Genomic DNA, 24,408 nt, shown 5'->3' on the forward strand with positions numbered 1-24,408 from the left:
CTTCATCTCCAACTCAGTTCAACACACAGCCAGTCCCTAGAAAGGTCCTGTCTTTAAGGAGATTCCAATCTGGGGGAAGAGGCAAACAGGGACACAATTGCCAGTACCACCAGACACCATCAAGGCACTTAAATGGGCCTTTCTAGGTGGAGATGGGAGAGGGAGGAGTGGGTCCAGCTTGGTGAAGGCCTGGGTGTTGGGAGCTGTGAGCTGCTGGTGTGCCTGGGATGTAAGGTGGGTGAGAGCATGTTGTGGAAGCAGGGCTGGCAAAGTCAGCTTGTGGAGAGTCTTGACTATCATGCTAAGGGGTTTGGATTTTATCCTGAGGGCAGTGAGGGACCATGGAAGGCTTTTAAGCAGCAGAGAGATATGATCACACTAATATTTAGAACTATGACCTTTTCATCAGGGAGGAGATGGACTAGAACAAGAGTCTGGGGTTCGGGAGACCAGGAGGGACCTACTGATGTCTAAAACAGAGGCAATAATGACTATATTGTCCACGTCACGTGGCTATCCAAGGAGATGGAACATGGCAAGGCTTTAAAAGATTAACTTCTCACAAAGTATCAGGGATAGGCTCTTCGGTGTCCCCTCTCCTTGCAGGCAATAAGCTGGGGAGACTAGGGCAGGGGACTTCTCCAGGGAGAACTAGGGCAGGAATTATAGCAACCCTGAGAATCCCTGGAAAGCAACAGGCCAGCTCTCCTCCCCCTCATCTGCACATGGCTTTCTCCTTTACCTCCATCAAATTGTTCTTCAGATGTCACTTTCTTACTGAGGCCTTCCTTGACCTCCCTATTTAAAATTCTATCTTCCAATATTTCCTATCTTCCTTCCCTGTTTTATTTTTTCAAAGCATTTATCACCTCTAATGTACTGTATATTTTACATATTTTGTATATCATCTAGCCCCTCCCAACCCTGCCTGAAATGAAGTCTCCAGGAAGATGGGGATTTTTGTCTGTTTTGTTCACTGCTGAGTCCCTGGTGCCTAGAACAGTGCCTGGCCCCTAGTAGGAACTCAAAAAATATGTGTCAAATGAATAAACGATTTGCTCTTTGCTTGTCCTCTTCAGCACATCCCTTCCGCCTTTCTTACAGGTCTCATTTTATTCTGTCTGGAATGATGGCTAGTTATGTTTCTGTCTCCATCTCTTCCCTCAGCTGTTCAAAAGCAGAGAATGGCACCCTGCCAGAGACTGGTGCCCAATAAGTGCGGATATCATTGGATGTGTTGATAGGGAAAGCGTAGGAAACTCTATGTTTCCTCAATAGGGAGAGGTTAAACCTCAGACACAGAGCTCTGGCCCCAAGGATGTGGGTTGGTATTGCCTGTTATTATCAGGACCTGGCAACAGAGTAGGTTATTAATAATGTTGTCGGATATTGTTTTTAAAGTTCCAGCAGTGAGTGTTCAACACTGTCCTCTTTCCTGCGGCCATGGACATGGAGACATCCTGTTCATTCATTCATGCATGATTTCTTCATTGAGCACCTACCTCTGGGGATACAAGGTTGGCTTGTTTTCTCAGAAGTGAATGACTTATTGGGAGTTTTTTGATGAGTTCCCTTGTCCAGGGCCCAATGTCTCTGCCTCCCTGATGTTCTCACGGAGAACATCATCAGGAAGCGAAGGGTTTTCTTGGTTTATTGTCTCTAAAGTTTATGGTTTATAAAGTTAACCAACCGGCTGAGCTATGAATAGCCTCCTTGCCTGCCACTGTTCCTTCCTCCAGCCTGTCCTGCCCAATGCTGCCAGACAGATATATTGCTCTCATCCCATCACGTCTCTGCTCCAGAACCCTCAAGGGCTCCCTATGACTTCCGTATCTTGACTACCCTCTCCTCTGGGCTTTCAAAGGCAGTGTAATTTGGCTTCCGTCTCCCAGCCAAATGGACTTCCCATTGCTAGTCCTCGCCGGCCCCATTTCCACATGAGCGGTTTCACTCCCTGGTCCTTGCACAACCTGTAATCATTCTTAACCTCGGAATCTTCACTTGGCACTGATTTCTCCCTCCCGAGCTCCCTTAATTGTTTTCTGGTTTGGCTGTTCCCAGGCTTACTCAGGTGGTGGAGCCCTTGTGTGTCTAGTGTTCTTTGGGGACACCACGGAATATTGATATATTAAATTCCAAAGTAGAAACTAGGCATTGTTTTACCTGCTGAATATTATATTGTTTGTGATCTTTATTAACTTGTGACCCTGAAATAAATAAGCTGTCAAAGTAAGTGGGATTGGTCATCTCCTTATGAAGCTGTCATATTAATTTGTCTTTGCTCACTCGTTTTGCTGATCCAGGTTATATCAGGCATAGGTATCAATGGTTTAAAAAAATGGAACAGGAGGAAAAAAAAACCCTATATTTGGGAATACTTCATCTATTAACTTATTTTTCTCTGGTAAGTCAGGCAAACACTGCCATTTTCTATTCTACCAGTGAAAACACCTTTGTCCAGCTTGTTCCTCGGCAGCACGGTCAGACTGTAAACTCCACGAGGGCAGGGACTTTGGCTGTAGTATTTACAGCTGTAGTCCTGTGTCCAGCCCAGGGCCTGGCCCGTGCAGGCACTCACAGTATTGTTGAAGGGATGAGAGAATAAGTAACTGAATGAATGAATTAGAAAATCACTGCTGTTGGCGTTTTAGGTTTGATGGTTCTATTTCCCCAGAGCCCATGCCTCCTACTTCTAGAATGAATCCTGGAGATGACACTTGCTTGATACATGTTTGTTGAATGGTGGATGGATGTCTCCTGTAGCATTTAGCACTTGGAGGTGGTGGTGAGGACCATGCAAGAGGGGTTTAGTATCTACTTGGTAACTGAGTGAAACTGAGCTAGACAAAGGAAAGCCAGACCTGAGCTTACCGAGGCTGTTCAGGGGTTGACTGCCGTCGGGATCCTGTAATTGAAGGAAAAACAGTCAGTGAGTTGAGTGAGGGAACCTCTCAGGCTGGGGCGAAGAGCCCAGGAAAGGGCTCTTATCTGCATTCCCTTCTCCCTGCTGAGTCTAAGGTGGGGGGCTATATGATATCTAAATAACTGGTTTAAAATATAAAATTCAGTTATTCATCTAAATGACCTGGTACAACAGGTTTACTAATTGTAGCAACTAGTTAGCAATTGAAAAACAACTGGCTGCTGGGCTGTTGTGTGTATTGCTGAGTTTCTTAAGATGATTCTGCTCTCCTGTCTGTCTGTTTTTGTCAATTATTTGCCTACTTTTATAGATATTGTAGTTCTGTAAAAACTTGAATGGACACTTCACCAAAGGGGATACTTCCATGGCCAGTTAAGTGCCAAAAGATGCTTGACGTCATCACTCATCAGGCCAATGTAAATTCAAACCACAGTGAGCTATCTCTACAGAGACACCAGAATGGTTAAAATTTAAAAGCCCGACAATACTAAGTGCTGATGAGGATGTGGGGCAACTGGAAATCTCAGACACTGCTGCTAAGAGTGTAAATTGGTACAAATATTTTGGAAAAAGGTTTGGCTGAATCTACTAAAGCTAAACATATGACTATTCTATGATTCTTTGTTTTTTGTTTTTTTAATTTGGCTGCACCAGGTCTTAGTTGAGGCACGTGGGATCTTTGTTGCCACGTGCAGGATCTGCAGTGCTGCATGCAGGATCCTTTAGCTTCGGCATGTGGGATCTAGTTCTCTGACCAGGGATCGAACCCGGGCCCCCTGCATTGGGAGCTCGGAGTCTTAACCACTGGACCACCAGGGAAGTCTCACTATTCTATGATTCTATGACCAGGAATTAGGGCCAAGAGAAATGAGTACATCTGTCCAGCAAAACACCTGTACATGAATCTTCATACTAGCTTCATCCATAATAGCTAAAAATTGGAAAAACCCCAAAGTCAATCACTGACGGAATAAATTGTGGTGTATTCGTATAATGGAATATAATTCAACAATGGACAAGAATAAACTAGTGTTAAATGCAATGACACATGGACGAATCTCAGAGACATAATAATGAAAAAAAGAAACTAGACACAAAAGAGTATTATTTCATATATATGATTAAAAGTTAAAGTTAATCCATGGTGATAGAAGTCAGAATAGTGATTATACTGGGGGTTATTTGAAGGAGCACGATGGAGCCTTCTGGAATGTTGGAAAACTAGATCTTGATCTAGGTGTTGGTTACATGGGGGTATACGTGTGTAAAAATTCATTGAGAGGTATACTTTAGATTTGAGTACTTTACTGAACCTAGGTTATACCTAACAGAACAAACAGACAAAAACAAAAAACTACCAGGACACTAAGGTATTTCTCTGAGTGTAGTCTTAGGTCATCGTGAATACACATACACAAATGCACACAAGGCTCTGTTCTTCCACTAATTTGCACCACTACACTCAGCACACACACAGCAACATAGGGGCACACACAGGAGCCCGCAGACAAAGGCTCTCATGCAAAGTACTTGCACCCTTTCCTGCAAGGCAAAGCTTAGGGAAGGGTGCTGCCTAAGTTCATGCTCTCCTGCCTCCCATGAACTCTCTTTCTTTCCTTTCCTCGCCTGGCATAGGACCTGGAGTCCCTGGGCTGGGCAAGGCCTAGGTCTCTACCCAGGGACATGCCTGCCCGCTGGCTGAGGTCACGGCCGCTCCAGTGGAGGCGGAGGAGCTGCAGGCCCTTGGACATTTCCAGGTGGGAATTTTCCCAGTCCCATCTGGGAGTGAGAGGGCCTCTTCTAACCCCTGGGTGGGTGTCCGAGATTAGAAATTGTGGGGTCCCTGGGTGCTGCCTGCTCCCATGGTTGAGTGTTGCGGACATAGTCGTTGGGAGAAGGAGCTTCTTCCTTTCTTCCCAAACTGCTGGAGGGATGTGCCTGGTTTTGCCCTATGGGGGTACTAGGCCATGGGCAGCTGGGGGACGCAGCAGAGATAGCTAGGCTCTGCAGGGGCTGAGTTAGAATTCGAGCTCTGCCTCCTATTAACTGGGAGCCTTTGGGCAAGATACTTAACCTCTCTGAGCTTCAGGTTTCCGCTCCCCTCGGCAGAGTGGGGAAAATGACACCTACTTCAAAGTGCTCCTGTGAGGATGAGATGCGATATCTGGTGGAAAGTGTGTGGTTCACAGAGAGAACTCTCTTCCTGGCCCTTCCATCCTGTGCCCCCGGGCATTTGGCACAGAACTCTATTCTAGCACTCTCCCGTCGGGTGGTCTCTATTTCTTATTGCCTTTGTGCCCTCAGTGCTTTGCATCCGGCTTGTACCTAGTAAAGGCCCAGTAAATGACTGCTACACTGAACTGAACTCTGGGCTCTGCACTGTAGTTCCTTCCGGGCCGTCTCTCCTCCACCATCACCAGGGCCTGGATAGGGAACTACTTCCAGGATGAAGATGAGAACGATTCTGGCGAGTCTGTTGCGGTAGCTACAGAGCCAGGTGATAATCTTACCAACAGTAAACTGTACACAATTGGCGCATAGCAGTTTACAAAGCCCTTTGGTCTAACTCAGTCAAATACAAAGGTGAAAAGAATTGACGCTCATCTGATAACCAGAGTGGGTAGTATTCAATAGTTAAGTATCAAACAACTATTTTTGAGTGTCTGTGTTGTACCAGGCACTGCTCTGGGAGCTGTGGATTCAAAGACAAATGAGAAATACTTACAGCAAGGATGGGAGAAGTGCCCAAACAAGACAGGTGAGGCCCTGCCCTCAAGATGCTGTATCCTGGGGTGAGGGAGTCAGGGGGAGAGTAGGAGAGGCCAGGTCGTCAACAGATAAACCCAGAGAGTGATGGGTGCTATGCAGAGAGTAACATGGGTGATAGGAGAGAGCGCCTGGCTGGATACTTAAAATGGGAGGTCTAGGGAAGGGGTCAGGTTAGGGAGGGCCTCTGGCTGGAGACTTGAATGACAGGAAGTAGCCAAGCAGGCAGGAACAAGCTTGGTGTTGGAGGAACAGAATGGAGATCGGTGTGGCTATAGCAAGGGGGGATAAATAGATAGGCGGTGAGGAGATTCAGCTGTGCTTCGAAGATAAAGGCAATAGCCCTTGCCAATAGATTGGACGCTTTTGGGTTTTTAGTGAACAGGCAAGAGGGTATTTGCTGAGATGCGGAAGGCTACAGCAGGGGCAGGTTGGAGGGGTATCAAGGACGTCCAATTAGTGGCCAGTCCCCTGTCAATTCATTCTTTCTCACGGAATCTACCTGCACATACATGTCTGCACTGGTTGAAGTAGGTAGGGTAAGTCTCTTTGTTTATTTTTCAGCAAATATTGACTGTTCGCCTTTGATGGGTCTGGAACTGTGCTAAAAGCTGAGAGACAGAGGGAACAAAAGAGGCTTTCGGTCTGTATCTTCTGGGGCCTTGGATTCCTCATCTCTGAGCTGAAGTGACCCTAGTACCCCTGGCTAATATGTTTTCAATCGCTATCAATTGAGTAGTGGTTATTAAACAGAAAAAACAATCCATACCTTTTTGAAAACAAAAGAGAATGAGGAAGAAACCCTGCAAGATAGAATGATAGAGGCTGCGATTATCTTCATCATTACTGCACCCCTGGTGTCTCCTACAATACCTGGCACATAGTGGGTATTTAATAAATCTTTGTTGAATGAAAAAATTAAGGAAAACATTGCAGTTTCAGGGTTCAGTCCCAGGCCAGCCTTGAAGATGCTGACTGAGGTAATTCACACAATGGAATATTATACTGCAGTCAAAACACATGATCTGTGGTGCCACAAAGTAATATGAACGGTGTGAGCAATTTCATATTAAAGGAAAAATTAAGTCCCAGAAGATTTCATCTAACACAGAATCTTTTTTATTACAAAAAAGCAAAGAAATGGTGAACATGGAATTCAGGATGATTCTAGCACCATCTCTGGCCTATTGAAGATGTACAATCAAGATTTGTTGAATTGATAAACAAAAGGGACTCGCCCACCTACCTCAGCAAGGGGATCTCCTGGTTAGATGTAAGTTATTGTTAAAGTCTAGCTTTTGTTTTGGGTGGTGGGTTTATGGAGGCTTATTACGTTGCTGAAACTGTGTAACTAGGTGGTGAGTTACAGGGAGCCCTGCATGGACCAATAGTGAAAAATGCCATGAATCAATGATTATGATTTATCCAGGGCCGTGCACCTGAGGGTCAAAGTGAAAATAAAAAAGCGGCCGCCTCGTTCTGCTGAGGGATTTGAGGCTCAAACTCCCACCCTCCTGCTGCTCTGCTCTGCCTCTTATGCTGCCTGGCTTCTTCCATTTAGTGGCCCACTCTTTGGCTTTTCTTGAAGCCTCTCTGGCAAACATCTCCAGCACAGAGATCAGAGATGAAGAGCTGCTAAAATTCTGGGAAGGGGGAGCTGCTGAAAGTCAAGGGCATCGGGGATAATGCGTAGGGAGTTGGGTGCGTTTTAAGCCTACGAGTGGCAGCTGAGCAACATCAATGCCAGTGACTTTCCTGAGCAGGATAAAGATGGGGATCCCAGCAGCTGTGTCGCCTTTCAGTCCAGAATCAATCCTGAGCTGGGGGAAGGAGGGAGGGAGGCTGAGAGTTGTGGCGACCAGGTAAGGCTCTGCGATCTGACCCAGCCCCCAACACTGTGGTGGGTCCCTTCCTGATCACGGTGTGCAAGGCTGAAAGGGTCTCTGGAGTAGAGAGAAAACCAGCCAGACAGGGGAAATGTTTTGCCCTGTAGCTGATGGAGGGAAGAGGGCTGAGAGGCCACCGAAGACCGGCTGTGCCTCCTCTGCTTTGCTGGAGGCGTCTCTGTTTACCCCCAACTTGAACTCAGCCCCTGGCCACAACTGCCACAGCCTAGGCCGCCCCCAGCGCACGCAGAGGTGTTCGCCTTCTCCTTTTGGTCGGGGCCACTGGCTGGGTCAGGCCCGTCTGCTCTGTTGATTCAGTTTGCATCAGAGCCCTGACTCATGGGGCCAGCTCCACCGGGGTCCGACCCAGGGCTCATCCAGGAATGAGGCACTTTCTGTCTGGAGTCAAATGGAAGGGCAAGAATACCTGGGGCTCTGGGGCCCGAGCTGGAGGAGGTGGGAGGTGGAGTGGGTGGGTGGAAGTTAGTTAGTTGAAAAACACCCACCCATTTTCTGATTCACCCAGAGAATCTTCTTTCCCTGTTTCTCAGTTGGTCACTGGTGGCAGAAAGACATTAATCCAAGATCCAAATGTGGAGGCAGAAAAATTAATTCTGCAGTTGGCTATTGTTATATGTCTTTCGTAAATGCTGTGAGGATTAAATACTCTCACAACAACCCTGAGAAATTATCCCCACTTTACACAAGAGAAAACCAAGACTCCTATAGATTGAGTGGTCTCCATGGCCCCAGAGCAAAGTAAGTAACAGATCCAGCCCTTGGGGCCAGCCTTTTGGACTTGGCGGACAGTTGTTTTCATTTCCCCACTGTTTCAGGAACCTATCTGGTCGGCATCAGCTGGTACTGGGTCCTTCTGATTCTCCGCTCCCCTGCAATGAAGTCTAATTGCATATAATTAGCATGCAGTCAACATGCAGAAATTACCCCCGGCATCTTCCCAGCCCTTCCTCAGTCTGAAGGCAAACCCACCTCTGCCTGGTTCCTGAATCTGCTAAATCGTCCATTAACAAGGGTAAGAAGACCTTCCTCCCAGACTGTATTGAGGTAAGGGCCTACTGCAGTGCTTGGCACCTAGTAGGGACTTTATTGATATTAGTACCCCTTCTTCCCTCTCTTCCATTTGCTTTGTACCTTTCTCACCTGCTTCTCCTTCCTTTCTCTTTCCTCAGCCCCTGCTGTTTTATTATTTATTCATTTATACATTTATTTTATTTTATTTATTTATTTTTGGCTGCCTTGGGTCTTCATTGCTCGAGCTGGGTTTCCCTAGTTGTGGCGAGCGGGGGCTACTCTTCGTTGCGGTGCGCGGGCTTCTCATTGCGGTGGCTTCTCTTGCTGCGGAGCACGGGCTCTAGGCGCGTGGGCTTCAGTAGTTGTGGCATGCGGGCTCAGTAGTTGTGGCTCGCGGGCTCTAGGGCGCAGACTCAGTAGTTGTGGCACACGGGCTTAGTTGCTCCGTGGCGTGTGGGATCTTCCCGGACCAGGGCTCGAACCCACGTCCCCTGCGCTGGCAGGCGGATTCTTAACCACTGCGCCACCAGGGAAGCTCAGCCCCTGCTGTTTTAGATCCCAAGAAACTCCTGGTTGGGTTTAGCTCAGCTGCAAATCACAGAAGAATATCTCAACTGTTTCCCTTCCAGCTCAGAGATGATGAATCAAACGTAAGGCAGTCTTGTTTTTAAATGGGGGTGAGGATTAAGTGTACTGCAGAGAAGACAAAGACCCAGCCGGGGGAGTATGAGCCCTCATCTTGCCCTGTCTTCTCACTTGCTGGGTGGCCTTGGGCATGCTCCTCAACCTCTCTGAACCTCAAGTTCCCTTTGGGTAATTGGGAACTCTCAGAGATGATGAAGCAGATAAGAGGTTACTAACCACACAATGAAATGGGTACCACCAGGCTAATAATGAGGCAATGAAGAGGCAAATGCTCACAGAGGCCAAAGGAACAGAAAGCCTGGCCAGCTTCGTTGTCTGCTTTCTTTGCCAAGCACCCTGCCCCTGGGGCCTTATTCCTCTCTTCTTCTCCACAATGCTGACTCTGCATTCCTTATTCCGGAAAGAAGTTGGTAGGGGCAGAGCTGGGATGATTGGGGTGTAGAAGAAGGGAGAAAAGCAGGGGCCTGCAGAAAGGGGCTTTCTGGTCCTGATCTGGCCTGTGGCAGCTTCAGGCTCCCATGGGGTCTAAAGCCCTGGCTTCCCATGGTCTCTCTGGGAAAACCTAGAGCAGGGATGCTGCTGTTTCTAGGTGATGGGATATGCAGGACCTCTGTGGCTCTGGCAGGTGGCAGCTAGGTTGCTAAGGCTGGTGACATAGCAGGGAGGAAAACCCGAGGGAGGGGGTGGGGAAAGATCTCTGGGTGAGCCAGGGGACCCAGAGGCTGCTTCCAGTCAGCTTGCAGAGTGGGGCTCAGCCATCGGCTGCCTCAGGTGCTCAGGGGCTGCTCTGAGGGACCTCACACTGTTCTGACCCGTGTACCTGCATCCCACCCCCAACCTGACGGCAAGCAGCTATGTCCTCTCCATCTGCAGGCTGATGCCTTTGCCAGGTTGGAGCAAGTACCGTCTCTCTTGGGTGCCTCAGCTATGACAGGTAAGGTGATGAGAGGGGACATGAAGTGAGGGCTGGGAGATCATGAGTCAAGAGAGGAGGGTGTGAGTTTCCTGAGACAAGCCTGGCTGTGATGCAGTAGCCCTGAGTGCATGGAAGGTTCTCAGAGATGACAAATCATGCTGGCTTTCAACGGTCTTCTGAATTGTTAGCCTGTCTCCAGGCAGATCCCCCCAGTCCGGGCCACGCACAGGTGGGTATCCAAGCCCTGGCACGAAGGGGCCTCTGGAAACATCCTCACTCAATCTGCTTTGTGCTGAGGTGTCCTATCAGCAGCACATTTTCCTTTGGACCAACCTCAGCCTCGGCTGCTGCATTAGAAACCATTTTGCCTTGTTCTAAGCCACATAGGTGCTGACCTGTTGGCAATTTGAGCTGAGTACCTTGGCCCTGTCCCAGCGTATAATGGCTCTGGGGCAGGGCCTGGGGCGGACGGGAGGTGTCAGGTGGCCTGCCGTTATCCTGCTGCCAGCCTTCTGTTCAGCTGCTGTCATTTAAGGGTCTGCCTTTGTATTCAGGCACAGCTCTCAACTCCAGGTAGGGCCAGGGGAGAGGGCGAGGATGTAACAATTCCTGTTCTACAAATGGGGAAACTGAGACACAGAGGCATTGTGCTAGCTCTCCCCAGGTCACGTGGCAAGATGTTGTGAAGGGCAGGAGTGAGGTATTAGTACGTGCCTGTTGGGTTGAGTCAAACTGAAGGAAGCCCTGGTTCCCCAGTGCAGAGCCCTTGCCTCTAGGTGATGCTGCTGTTACCTGCCGCTCCTACAAATCCCACCTGAGGGCCATCCTTTGGTCTCAGGAGAAGCAGTCCCTTCTCTGCAGCCTCTCTGAGTTCTCTCAACAATTCTACTTTATTCAGTTTTCTTTCTGCCCCAGGACAGTGGGTCCATCCAGCCCACCTTCCCTTCCCCGCAGGATCTGATGGGAAGGAAGGTGCCCCCACTTCTGCACACCTGAATGCAATGACTGCACAATGGCTGAAGGGGACAGGAGAGCCAGCAGGAGTCAGGACACCTAGACTGACAGGGACCCTTAGAGGGTTTGCCTTTGGGAAGAGTTGATGGATCTTAAAGCTTGGCAGGGTTCTCTAAACCTTGCAATTTACCTGAACTAGGGAATGGCCATCTGTGATGCAGGCTGAGGTCTGTGAAAGAACCCCACAAAGTTTACATTGCCTTTGAAAAGTCATACTCCCCTTTGCTTGTCCTGAATTGTCCTTTAAACTTTCACCGGGAGAGAAACGGTGGGGAGGAAAGAAGGACTTGGTATTATAAAGTCTGACTCTTCTGTTTATCTGTGGAGCTATTTTTTTTTTTAGCTATTATTTACCTTAGGTAAATCATTTAACATCTCCTGGACCCAGTTTCCTCCTTTGGGACTCAGGTGTGATAAAACTATGATAAAGCCAGACAGCGAGAAAGGTTCTGTCAGGTGCTTTACCTGCTAGTTACGATGCACCTTTTCAAGCCCACAGGAAACCCATCTGGTCCTCTCATGATTGTACAGACTTGCTCATGGTCCCCCTCGGTTGGTGTTTGTGGTCTGAGGGGTCTCAGATGCTCTGGTCAGAGGGGAGTGTCCCTGCTTCTGTACCCTCTGAGCGCTGAGTCAGGAGCACTGGCCTGAATCCAGCTCTTCCCCTTACCAGCCATGTGGTCCTGGGCATGTTACTTAATTTTTTTGAGTCTCAGTTTCCTCATCTGTAATATGGGGAGAATATGATCTATTTCACAGGGTTGTTGGTGAGGGTTAACTGGGATGATGCACGTGGTTCGGTGCTTTGACATGCAGAGGAGTTTAGCACATAAAAATTCATCCCCTCCCGTACCCCAGAGGCTTGGGGAGCAGGATTCCCCACAGCGCTGGAGGAGGCTCTGCAGGTGGGTCTGCACAGGGCAGGACCAGAGCATTCTCTTTTGTTCTGGTTGCTGCCAGAGAACCAGCCGCTAGTGGGCTGGTTTGGCTGCTGCAGCAAGGAGCTGCCATCTCCTGGCCAAAATCTGTAGTGATTTCCGAATCTCTGCCCGTGAACTCCGAACTCGTGATCCTGTAAATAGTGCCTCAGTGCTGCTTCCGTGACTGCTCTGCATCTATTACTTTGTAGTTGTATAACCTGAAGCTCCTTTGCCACTTTTCCTGCCCACTCACATAACTCTGGGAACACTTGGTGAAGTTTTTCCGTGCTGGGCTGCAAATTGCTGGGGGAGGTTGTGCTTTATACTGGATGGTGCACGAGCCTCAGGCAAGTTATTTAACCCCTGGGAGCCTCAATTCTGTGTGTGTGTGTGGGAGAGAGAGAGAGACAGAATTTCAATGTCTTCCTCTTAATGAGACCAAACTATGTACCGCCTGTAGCACATTGCCTGTTACATAGTAGGAATGCAATAAATATTAATAATAACAACAACAACAATAATCATACTTTGTCCATTCAGTAAGGCACTGTTCTGGGACTGGATATACAGCAGTGAACCAGTAGGCAAAGTCCTCGTGTCCATGGAGTACATATGGTATTATTTTTATTAATAATTAATAACAGTATCAATACAGAACCTAGCAAGTGCTTGACATAATAGATACTAAAAGATCATTAGTTATTAATGAGAAAGAGCCTAGTAGAGGGCCTAGCATATGTGTAGTAGGAACCAAGCAAATGGTAGCTATTTTATGGTTTCATTAGGTCAAGGGCTCTGACTTCAGGAAAGGAATTGAAGGACTAGGGTGCCCTGGGGGAGAGTGACCAGAGCAGTTAGGGGACCCAAAGTGATGTCATGTGACAAATGTGATCTCTCTATGAACAAAAGGTAGAGGATGCAGGCCAGAGAAGTGAAGATTCAGGGTAGCACAAGTGTGGTCCTTTGAAATGTGTAGGGCCATCTCAAGGTGAAGGCAAAGAGGATGCTGAGGACGAATGGGGAAATTACAGCAAGATGGCTTTCTCTTGGCAAGGGGAGGATTGTTTTAAGCCACAGAAGGACCTTGAGTAGAAGCTGGATCGTGAAGGAAATTTCCACAGTAGACAAAGGCAAGACCAGATAAGGGCTCTACGGCATCCTGGGGGGATTTGGTGGAGCCCCCAGAGGTTGCCGCAGTGTTGGGAGGGAGAGAGGGCAGGAGTGGCTGGGGGTCACAGTCCTTTCAAACACAGCAGCCCTGGTTTTCTCTGTTTTCCACATGGGGTTCTACATTAGATTTCAGGGGGCAAAGGGCTCTGAGGCTGAACCAAATTTTGGGGAACCACTCATCTGGACGATCTCCTTTCTTTAGGGCCTGTGATTCTGAAGAGCTTGCTGTTAACCACGGGTGAGACTAGTCCTAGGCCTGATTTACTCGTAACATTCTCTCTTTAAATCAATTTTCTATCCTTAGTGATCTCATGGTAACTTGAGTCTTTTTTTCTCCTAAGCAGCATCAGGCATGAAACTTTTTCTTGGTCTTCTTGAAAGTCTAAGTTAATTATGTCCACTGGTTTCCTGTGTCCATGTGTTTTTTTCCTCCTTAGTGACCTTTAGTAGATTAGCGAGAGATGCAGTCTCCTTGCAGAAATGACATTGTCTTTCTGCCACTTGATTGCACCAGCTGATGCAGTCTTCCCTAAATGCATACTTTATCATAAAATCTATCAGCTTCTAGATAGGAACGTGGGGTCCCCTGGTCCTTTCTAGTTTAAGTTCTCGTTCTAGTTCAAGTCCAGGTCTTATGGGTCCACATCTTAGAGGAGACGGAGGGCATGAAGGAAAAGCCGAGCACTCAATCCCCAAATCCCAGAGCCTAGAGTCCAACCCTGATTCCTGGTGGCTGAGTGACCCTTCTCAAGTCACTTGAGCTCTTTGAGTCTCAGTCCCCTCATCTGTACAAGGAGGATCACTGTATCTCAGAGAGTTGTGGGTAAGATTCAGGGAGATTCTGGATGTGACTGTGCTTCTCAAACCACAGAACGCTGTGCTTGCTGTGTTTGGGTGGAGGTGAGATATGGCTGCTGTCATTATTATTCTCTCTAGCGCATCAGTGATCCCTCCGCACCAGGGTAGGTCCTCCCGACAGCCTGGCAGAACCCACCTCTCTGAGGATCAGAGGTGTGATCATGAGTGAAGTCCCAGAGTCAGGGTGGGAATGGGATGACGGTGAAGTGGGGTGACCTCAGCTCCGTTGCCCCCTTTCTGTTTCACATCCATGCGTGAACAAGTGCCCTGCTCTGCCTGAGGTGAGGGGCAGTAGTTTCCCCTGCCTCTGTTTCGTCCATGGAGCATAGGGAACCGATGGCTTCGATTTTGGGTATTTTTCTCTGACTCTCCCACTGTGTCTAGCCAGCGCATAGCATATGCTCAGGAAACACACGCTGAATGAATGCATGCGTATTATAAAGGAAGAAATTAAGACTGCAGGAAATGCCTAAAGCATCAGCCACGTCAGCAGGCAGAGCCCGGCCAGAGTGATATGCAGAACATTTTGTGACGGAAGGCACTGCTGCCATCCCTGGACGGGTGCCCATCCCCGAACGGGTGCCAACTCAGTCTCTCGCTCTCTTCCGCAAGTATTTCTTTCACCTGCTACCCTGTGAGGGTTTCCGGTTGCATGCGGATTATGCCAGGAAGCTGGAAGCTGCTCTGGGAGGGAGGGGTGGGGGAGAGGTGTTGCGGTTCTGAGTCTTGTTTACGAATTTCTCTGCTGCAATCCTGACAGTCAGAGCTGCAGGCTGCGAGGTGGAGTTGAGCACGGCACAGGGGGATTGCCGCCTTGGTTCTGCTCAGACTCTCTCTCTTTCCCATCACTGGGGTTTCCAGGTGGGCTCAGGCCTCACGCCAGCCCTGTCTGGGACGCAAGCAGCTTGGTAACAGCTCCAGTAGCGTCGGTATCTTTTTCAATCTGACTTGGCTAATCTTGTTTTCAGTGTCAGATAAATCAGACCGCTCATTATAGGGGTTCCAGTCTTTGGTCATTTATTTGTCCTTCATTCACAAATGTTTATCAAGTGCCTATTCCGTGCCAGGCCCTGTGTTAGGTTTGGGGCTAAAAAGATGGAAAAGACACAGACCCTCCTCTAGAAGCTCATAGTCTGGTGGCAACAGGTTTATAAGAGAATGTGGCAGGTGAATGCATTTCAGGTTTTGGGGACTCACTGTCTGGGGGAATCATTGCTTGGGCATTTGAGGTGCTTTATAGAGGTAGATGTTTTCATCTGAACAAGAAGGAAGGCTGAGGGGAGGAGAGCTGCCTGGGAAATCTGAGAGACCCGCCAAGATTTTCAGGCCTGAGAGCATTTGTCTCCTGCTGTCCTGGGTTAGTTCTGGAGCTTCGGAAAGTTTGTGCAGAGTTCCTGAGCCCTGTTTTTGGTTGCTTCCATTTTTCTGCTCTGCCCTGGACTAGTCTCTCCTCACTTCCCACATTCAGCTCCTCAGATTTTCTTAGTCTTCGTCAAGGGCACAGGCTGGGAGTGAAGGGCGTTTGCTGCAGATGACCACTGGGGTCTCAACTGCACAGAGGGGAGGTGGAGAGGGTGAGGGAGAGGCCCGGGGGCATGGACCGGGCCTGACTTCTAAACCGCTTCTCCGTGTCAGTAGCCAGGCACAGAACTCCACCCGAAGTGCAGGAGGGAAGAGCCCTGGGGGACGGAAGAGGGCCTGGGGATGTACGTCCACATTCTCGGGAGCTGGTCCCTCTGCCTGACACGGCCCATCTCCTCCCATCCCAGCTCCTATGCAGCCCTCGGCCTCTGCTGACCTCCAGCAAGGCCCACGCCCTGGTCTGGCTCTGGCAGCTCCCCGCGTGTTTCATCACAGCCTGTAAGTCAGTTGTTAGTGAAACAGGAGTTGGTGTGATTGTTTGATAACCATCTACCCCTCCCCACCCTCCACTCCCTCTAGACGCTGAGTGGGCGCAGGGCCCACGTCTGCTTTCTCTCACCAGCAGGTCTAGTGCGAGCACAGAGGAGGCATGCTGCCCATTTCTTGGGATGAATGAGTGGAGCTGGACGCCTGCTGCCCTGCCTGGGAGGGGTCAAGGGTGGGCTGTGCCAGATTCTGGGGGTGGCTCAGCCCAAGGCGTGAGCCCCTGGCAGCTGCTGGGACTCCACGCTGGCCCAGCCCCCCTGAGCTGCAGGGCACAGGGGGGACCCTCAACCTGAGCTCCGTGCAGAGCCTTGCGCGACCACCCCGCGGGGCCCAGACCTCAGCTGTGCCCCCTGCGCCCGTTGCTCCAGCCACAGCACCCTCCCCCTCGTCCCCCACGGCCATGCTTTCTTGCTGTTCCCATGCACTTCCCTCTGCCTGGAATGCCCTTCCCACCTTCTCTGCCTGGAGAGAGCCTGCTCGTCCTTCAAGGTCTAGTGCAAGTACTTTCTCTTCTGGGACAACTCCCTGACCACCCCCAGAGAGAATTTACTGCCTCGTCTGCTCCAGGGGTACCTTGCACCACCTCTGGCATTGGATTTGTCACACTCCCTTAGGATCCTTTGCTTAAGGAGCTGTCCTTCCTCTGGATTTCGAGCACCTCCAGGGCAGAACCTAGGCATCGTACCCTCTTGCCCTCCTTCCAGATGTCTGGAGGCTGGCCAATAGCGGGGGCTGATTAAATGGTGGTTGGAAGGATGGAGCTACTTTGGGGGTCACATCAGGTAGGGAGGGGGGCCTGAGAACAGGAGGGGGCCTAGCCCTTCTTTGCCTGTCTTGCCCTCTTGGGTCTTGCCCAGCTCTTCTGTCTACGAGCCAGGAAGGTGCCACCAGGGCTGAGTGGGCTCCTGGACTCGGCCTCTCTTGGAGGTGGACCCCACCCATGCTCCCGGACCCCGGCTGACCTGCCACATTCCTGAGCCCCAGCCAAGCCCAGCAACCCCCTGGGTCTGTACCAGCTGGCAAGTCAAGGAGGAGAGGGTGGGGAGGACCTGCTTCTTCCAGGGCGGCCCAAGGTTTGGGCTGACCTCAGGTGCTGAACACTCTACTCTGGTGGTTCATGGTGTGTTGGGGCCTCCGGGGCAGGAGTGAGTTAAGATCAGGATGGCTAGTCCCAGCGTCCCAGGCTTCCCTCCAGAGCTCAGCTGCGGGTATCAGATATCAAGGGACACATTCCCCTTGAGGGGAGATGGGGCTCAGACCTCTGCCCAGGGCCCTCCCCAGCTCCTGTCTCACTGGTGTACCTGGTTGAATAGGTTTGAAGGAGAACCATCATGAAGACACAGCCACCAGTGCAGGACTCTGTCTAGGGAGCGGCCCGAGGGTGTGGGAGGAAGCAGGGAGGGGAAGGAGGAGGGAGGGCTGGGAGCTACAGTTGTCTGGGCCTCATTACAGGGAAATAACAGGATTATCAGGTACGGGTGGTTTAATGGTTAGCTCAGGGCCCAGAAGCTCCCTGGGTCCCATCCTGGATCGTGGGTAAATCTGCTGCCTTGCCTCTGGGGTCCCGGGCCTGGACCCTCCTCCCCAGCTTGCCCACTTGCCCCCATGCACTCATACAGTAGCACCCGGCTCCTTCTCTGGGCAGTGGAGGGTCAGTGCTGGCCACGCCGCCCACCTGCCGTTCCCTGGAGCGGATTTTTCTTTAGTCATAAATGCTGACATCTGTACAGGGCTCCCTGGTTTACAGAGGCTATTCACATATATCACTAGCCCATTTAATCTTTCCACTAACCCTGTGTATGTGCCTAGGGGGTCATGTGGATAATGTTTCTGTTTTACAGAGGGAGATGGTGAGTCTCAGAGTAAAGTCTGAAGACTAACAAGCTCATAAGGGAGCTGGCCATGTGACCTTTTGACTCTACGGTTAGTGCCCCAGCCATCTGCCCCCCAAATTGCCCCCTTCCATGTTGCTCCAAGTGCCACCAAGAAGCCGCTGACATTCAGGCGGGCTGGCACCGCTTCCTCTTCCCTCCTGAGAGCCCCGGCGGGATGGAACTTCTCTGCAAACAGGCTGGGCTTCTAGGGACGGGACATAGAAGGCTGGTGCTTCAATCCTGGGGAACTGCAGAGTAAAGCAGGCGAACCCCTTCCCCTTTCTGGCCCCAGCTCCCCCAGCCCTGGGGCTAGAGCGTTGCCAGACTGTTCAGGGGGGTGTCATGGAAAGTGCTCAGGAGTCAGGAGACCGTCACCTGAGGGGCCCAGCAGGTCACCCCCTTCTCTCCTGGACCTGATGCTCCCCCTTCCCTTCCCTACCTTCCCTCCCCTTTCATCTTCACGTTGCTTGTTGGCAACTGCAGCATCTTGGCCAGCAATCAGAGAAGGAAGTTTCCTGGTTTCCACCTCCTCCCCTCCCTGTCCTCAGCCGTCCTCCCTGAAAGGTGGGATTGATTCTCTTTGCCCCCAAGACAGTGGAGAAGCTCTCGCTGTTCAGAGGAGGAGGAGAGAAAGCAGAGCCAAAAGGAGGGGCAAGTAGATCGCCATGGCACCTCAGATTGTTCTGAGGCAGTGCTCCACTGTTTTTCTTTAAAAAGAAAAGGAGTCAGTTTCCCCAGAGAGGTAGGAGAGGGCCACCATTGTGTCAAAGCAGCCCCTTGCCTTGGAAAAGTGGCTCCAGTCTCCAGCCAACAGATCAGGAGACCCCGGGCAAGAGAGTAGGCAGGATGGCCCTGGCTTGGTGCTGGTGCAACAGCTGTTGGTGAGGAGGGCAGGTGGGGACCGACACCTATAATCGCCCCTATAGTGTGGGGCGATTCAGGTGTGACTTCTTTTTTTAACCTGGAAGGTGTTGCAAAATTCTCAGCTGCCCGAAGCGCCCTTTATGGGGAGACCCTCCCTCCACCAGTTTTCGGAGCAGAGGCCTTCACACTCACCATGTTGGCTCTGCGACCTTCCCGAATTCTCTACTGCCTGGAGCTGAGCGACGTCGGCAAGTCAGGAGGAGGGCCTCCCGGGATCGGGCCCTGGCTGGCCAGCAGGTCCGTGATCCCTGGCAGCATTGGCTGGAGGAGGCCTAAGTGCAGGGCAGGCTTCGGTCCCTAGCGTCCAGCATCTCTCTCCCCCTTGCGGAGCTGGCCGCGTCCCTCCCACCGCTGTCTTCCAGGAGTGATTTGGAGACTATGGGGCAGGTCAATTAAAGCAACCCTACAGTTGAAGTTGCCAAACTGGAATGATTATGCGTCTTATAATCCGACACTCGTCTTAGGGGCTGGAACAACACCTGGAGTCATGCTTGGGCCTTCGGCCTCAGAACAGGTGACACACCTAGATGTTATAAAAGCCTTCCCGCCTGAATGGCTTCCACCCAACCGGGTGTTGGCTGTCCATGATGTCAGAAGGCCCTCTTTCTCTCTCTCTCTCTCATCTCTTCCAGTTGTAGGTGTTTTGTTTGGGGTTCTCACTGTGTGGGTGTTTTGTTTGGGGTTGTGGGGAGGTGGAGGAGTTTGGGGAGTGGGCTGACGGAATCTAGTGCTCAGTGGAACTGGATTGTTGCCATGAGTGGGGCAACAGGATTGGGAAGTCCGTGGAGAACAGGTTTCCCTGCCTTTCCCTGGACCTTGGAGTGAAGCTGTCCTGCGTAGGTTCATATACGGAGTACCAGCCAACATCCCCTTTGAGCATTTCTTGCCCCTGCCTCACCAGTTATTACTATTTTGAATATCACCCAGCAGGGTCACTGCGGATTCACATCCTGCTGTATCCTGAGGTCTGGAGCCGCCCCTTGGCCAGGGGGTGTGCAAGGCGACACCTTGGAACCACAGAACCACAGAACTGGAAGGGATTTGGACAACTGTCTTCTCCCATCCCTTTTGTAGGTCAGGAAACTAAATGCCCACACAAGGGATGTCCAAGATCACACTGTAAATTAGTGTCGGTTTCTGAACAAGTCTAGATTTTCTTCCATTTCTCGGCCTTGACCCTCCCCAGAGACCAGCCCAGGTTAGACTTCCGTATTGGCCCATCCATTGATAACATGCTTGCGTGTATCATCTCTTTAATTCTCACCATAACCCCATGAGGAATATTTTGCTCCTATTTGACAGTTGAGGAAATCATAGCTCGTGGAGATGAAGTGACTGGCCCCCAAATCACACTGGGTTTCTGGCAGAGCGGGGCTTGAGTCCGGTTCAGGGCTGAATGTAACGCATGTGTCTGAAAGCCCTGGGTGATGGTCTGGGGAGATATGCCACATGCAAGAGCCCGGTGACCTCTGAGCTGAAGGAGGACTATTGGCGAGATTTAACCGTTTACTGGCCTAATCTTGGCTGTTCCATCAGGTGTGGCCTTGGACTCATCTCTGAGCAGCAGAGATCTGAGCTGGTCTGGAGGGTCTCTTGGGCCCACCATCCTTCCCCACTCTAGGGTGATGGCCTTCAGAATTGGAAGTTTTGGGCCAAGTCAAGTGCCCGTGATCTCAGAACAGGTGACTTCAAGGGACAGGCTGCGAAGACCCCGGCAGGCATGTCCCTCTGCAGGAGGACCCAGCAGTCGGGCAGCGGGAGGCCAGGGGGCCGCCCTGAACCAGGCTTTTCCTGGCCTTGCTTCCTCTATGTACCAGGCTAAACATCAGGCCCCAGGCTTGCATCTCCTTGTTGGGTGTTCAGGTGATGAACCAGGAAAGAGGCAGCTGCCCGGGCAAGAATGCTGCTGGGCGAGGCTTGCTGGAGGGGTGATTACTCAGCCCTCCTGTCTCCAGCTCAAGTGGGTCTGGGAGCCTGAAGAGAGGCCTGGGAAGGAGACAGGTGGGCAGGACGAGGCAGGGTCATTGTGGGGAGGAGGCTGCACGGTGTACAGGTGGAGGCACAGAGGCCTGGAGAGAGCGGAGGGCCCCTCCTCCCGGGTGCTGGGGGGACCAGCTGGCTGGACGCTCCCAGCCCCCTGCCCCCATTCAGCCAGAGGCAGCTTTAACTCCCCCTCAGCTCCTTCGTGTCCCGTCTCTGATGGCTCTTTCTCTTTTCCAACCATCTCTTTGAGTCCCCTCCTTTTTTCTCCCTCCTTTCTTTCCTCTTGCTCCTGTTTTATCTCTTTCTCTCTTTCTCCGACATTTTTTCCTCTCCCTTCTTCCTGTTGCTCTCCTTTCCAGCACGTGGGTCAAGATCAGAGGCATTTTTGCCACGAAGCTAATGTAGTCTAAGCTGCAGAGCCCCTCCCTGCACGGCACCTCCAAGGCTGGGAATGGTCCCGGTGATGTGTTCACATGGTCATACTATTTTGTAAATTTTGCAGCAGATTTTTGCGGGTATGCTTTTTCTCAAAGAGGGTCCCTCAAAATGTATCCGCTTCAGGCCTCACACAACCTGGCTCTCCCTTGGTGAAGAGCATGGGCTCTGGTCACCTGGGTCCTAATCCCAACCACTGATTGTGTGACTGTGGGCATCTTACTTAATCCTCCCAAGTTTCACATTCATCATCTGTAAAGTGGTGATAATAGGACTGACCTTATAAGGCTGTTACAGGATTAAGTGAGATATCCATGTCTGGTACCTAAAGGGGATTTCCTGAATGGAGCTATTATCCCTATTCATTTCACAAAATGTGTATATTATGGAGCTCTTGCTAGAGTCAGGCACTGGGGATTAGGAGATAAAAGACACAGCCCTGCATGCACAAACCTCATAGTCTACAGGAGGGGATATGACACATCCATAAATCATTCTAAGTTAACAAGATGTTCCAGTAGAGTTAAAAAGAAAACTCTTTGGGAGTTTAGAGAGTTTTTCATCTTTCACTGCCCTCTTCCCCTCCCTCCCTCCCTCCCTCCCTCATTTCACCTCCAGGACATTTTTACCTAGATATGTAATTATAGGACAGTCTATCAATTGCCAGTTTTCTCTGATTGTACATTTGATCTTCACATCAGCATCTGTCCATCTACATCTGCCTGCCCATCCATCCATCCATCCATCCATCCATCCATCCATCCATCCATCTGCCCATCCATCCATCTGCCCATCCATCCATCCATCCAACAAATATTTTCTACGGTGTTAAAGGCACTGTGACGTTAGACCCTGTGGTTGGAGAAGATAAAAAGCTCTCGCCCTGGAGAGCTCGGCCTGCCCACGGACTGCACTCCCCCTATTACAGCAGGACCTTCTGAGGGCAGCAAGTCCTCTAGATCGACCTACTGAGTCGGAATCTGCATTACAAGATCCCTGGGTGATTCAAATGCACCTTTAAGTTTGTGAAATGCTGGTCTAGATCTCTTTCTATGCTGGGGAGCGGGTAGAGGCTGTTATTTCTGGAGTGAGCTGAATTCAGAGACTGGAGCTTGACATCTGTGAATCCTTTGGGTTCCTTCCAGCCAGCAGAGTCTATGATTCTTTCCTCTGAGCCCAAATAATTTGAGATAAGTTTCAGCGACAGACCCTTTTGTTCTAGCCTCTCCCAGGAAATTAAGTGAGAAAGGGTGCAGCCCGTGGGCATGTGCTGGCAACAGCTCTCGTCACCCAAGCCAAACAGCTCTGAAATGCAGCAGGTAGGGAATGCAGCGCCTGTGCTATGGGGACAGCAAGGGGCACCTCGGCTCCCTGTGAGGGATGCAAGTGTGGCTCTCTGTTGAGTCTCTTTCCGGAGAGGATTTTCACTGCATGGCAACCCTTCTCCCAAGACATAGGTTAGGTCCCGAGGCTGTAGAACTGAGTCTTAAATATCTGCACCAAAGAAGAACTGGGGAACCTGAGAATCCCCAGCCCCGGCTGGTCTCTGCTGGGTGGGGGCTGACCTTTCTCTTGCCAGGATGAACTTCCACGAGTGGGGAAACTAAGGCTGGGGGTGGGGGTGGGGCACACAGTGTGTCTGACAGAATGACAAGACGCTTTTGCTTCCATAAACCACAAGAGGGAAAAATAACCAGCATGTAAATTGTGTTCCCACATGCCAGGCTTTTACACCTGTGCAAAGAAAGGACATCACCTCATTTAGTCCTTGCGGCCACCCTAGGATGTGAGTGCTACTCTTGCCTCCATTTCACAAAGGAGGAGACAGAGGCTCAGACGGGGTGGGATCCAGGTCTGCGTAACTTGGGATGCCCAGGCCTTTTCCACCGCATCGTGCGTGGGTAAGCCCTGCATGGGTCATGGAGAGAAACTGCAATGGCCTCTGCTGTCCTCCAGGGACCTCTGGAAAGCCACTCGGACCCCTGTAGCACCAGAGCACAGCGTGGGCCTGCCTGGACCCCAGGGGGAAGTTTCTACATTGCCAGTATAATTTGAAATCAGTCTCAGAGAAAATATTTTCATTCAGTCCTCTCCCCCGCAAATTAGGCAAACAATGAATTTCAGATTATTTCAGAGGCAGCCTCTTTCTTTTCTTCTGTCTCTAGAGGCTGCTCATAGCTTCACCCTGGAGGAGCCCAGTGGTTTAAAGGAAAAGGGAGGGCAGTGGGGCTGGGAGATGCTGCCTTTCCTCTTAACTGTGCTGTAGATTTGAGACCATGAACGTATAATACTTTGATGATTTTTTTAAAAAAAGAATCTGGCTAGAAATTAAATAGTATAGATGAAAACTTTATTACATTTATTTCCTCAGGATCAGAGAATCAGTTTAAAATCCAGTCTATTATACATGGAATAAACTCCATGCACAGCTTTAAATCTTAACTATAACAGCTCTGTCACCCACCAGCTGGGTTACCTTGGGCATGTTATTTAACCTCTCTGTGTCTCACTTTCCTCATCTGTAAAATGGGTGACAGTAATATCTACCTTTAAGGGCTGTTGAGAGGATTAGGTGACTTAATATTTGTAAAGTGCTTACAATGGTGCCATAAAAATATTGTCAGTGAAGAGAAAACGATTATTATTTCAGCCACAGGTTAAATAAATCACCTTCAGAATGTATGTTTTGCCATGTAGTCTACATGTCACTGATTTTTTACTGCTTCATCAACAGTGCATGTTTTTTATTCAGGTTTCAACCCCATCTTTTGCCAGTTGTGTGGGTGAGGGCTGGACCCTCACTTCTTGGCCTCAGTTACCTGCGGCGTTAAAATAGCTGCCCAGTCTGGTCCACGATGTGGTTGTGAAGGTGGGAGGGGAGAACGGTCGTGTGAGGGCTTCACCAGCCGTGCAGAGCACTGTCAGTGTAAGGGACCTGTGTCCTACAGATGCGGGACTTGTGAGAATTTTGAAGGCCCTGATGTAGTCCATGCATCTGCTCCGGGAAGGGCTGGACCATCCTGCAGGTGCAGTCCCACCCGAGTTGTGCTTTGTCATTTGCTTGGCTCATTCTGCATCTCCCTACCTGGCAGGGGAGGTCCAGTGCCCACTTTTCTCCTGCTGGTACTGAGCTTTTGCAACTCTTCAGGGATGG

The 24,408-nt window shown here is 50.3% G+C and overlaps 2 protein-coding genes across 7 annotated transcripts in view; one reads left to right on the forward strand and one right to left on the reverse strand.

Annotated features, from left to right (window-relative positions):
* Nucleotides 1–19,266, reverse strand: part of TMPRSS4 (transmembrane serine protease 4) — a 37,988-nt gene extending 18,722 nt beyond the window's left edge. For 3 of the 6 annotated variants that reach the window (XR_014250388.1, XR_014250389.1, XM_082411145.1), the window contains exons 1-2: nucleotides 18,969–19,265; nucleotides 2,872–2,905 (exon numbers count right to left, since the gene is read on the reverse strand). Coding sequence is in view for 4 of the 6 variants with exons in the window: in XM_082411145.1 (XP_082267271.1) it covers nucleotides 2,872–2,905; nucleotides 18,969–18,971 (37 nt within the window). In the remaining 2 variants the exon portion in view is untranslated. Of the gene's footprint in view, nucleotides 1–2,871; nucleotides 2,906–18,968 lie in introns of all 6 variants that reach the window. The other 3 variants (XM_082411147.1, XM_082411146.1, XM_082411144.1) reach the window with 2 other exon arrangements.
* SMIM35 (small integral membrane protein 35) overlaps nucleotides 2,917–24,408 on the forward strand; it is a 102,781-nt gene continuing 81,289 nt past the window's right edge. Inside the window, exon 1 of the mRNA XM_082411208.1 lies at nucleotides 2,917–10,186. Coding sequence (XP_082267334.1) covers nucleotides 10,180–10,186 — 7 coding nt within the window. The 5' untranslated portion in view covers nucleotides 2,917–10,179. The remainder of the gene's footprint in view (nucleotides 10,187–24,408) is intronic.

The sequence above is a fragment of the Balaenoptera physalus genome, assembly GCF_965194825.1.
Source record: "Balaenoptera physalus genome assembly, chromosome: 10".
Lineage (NCBI taxonomy): Eukaryota > Metazoa > Chordata > Mammalia > Artiodactyla > Balaenopteridae > Balaenoptera > Balaenoptera physalus.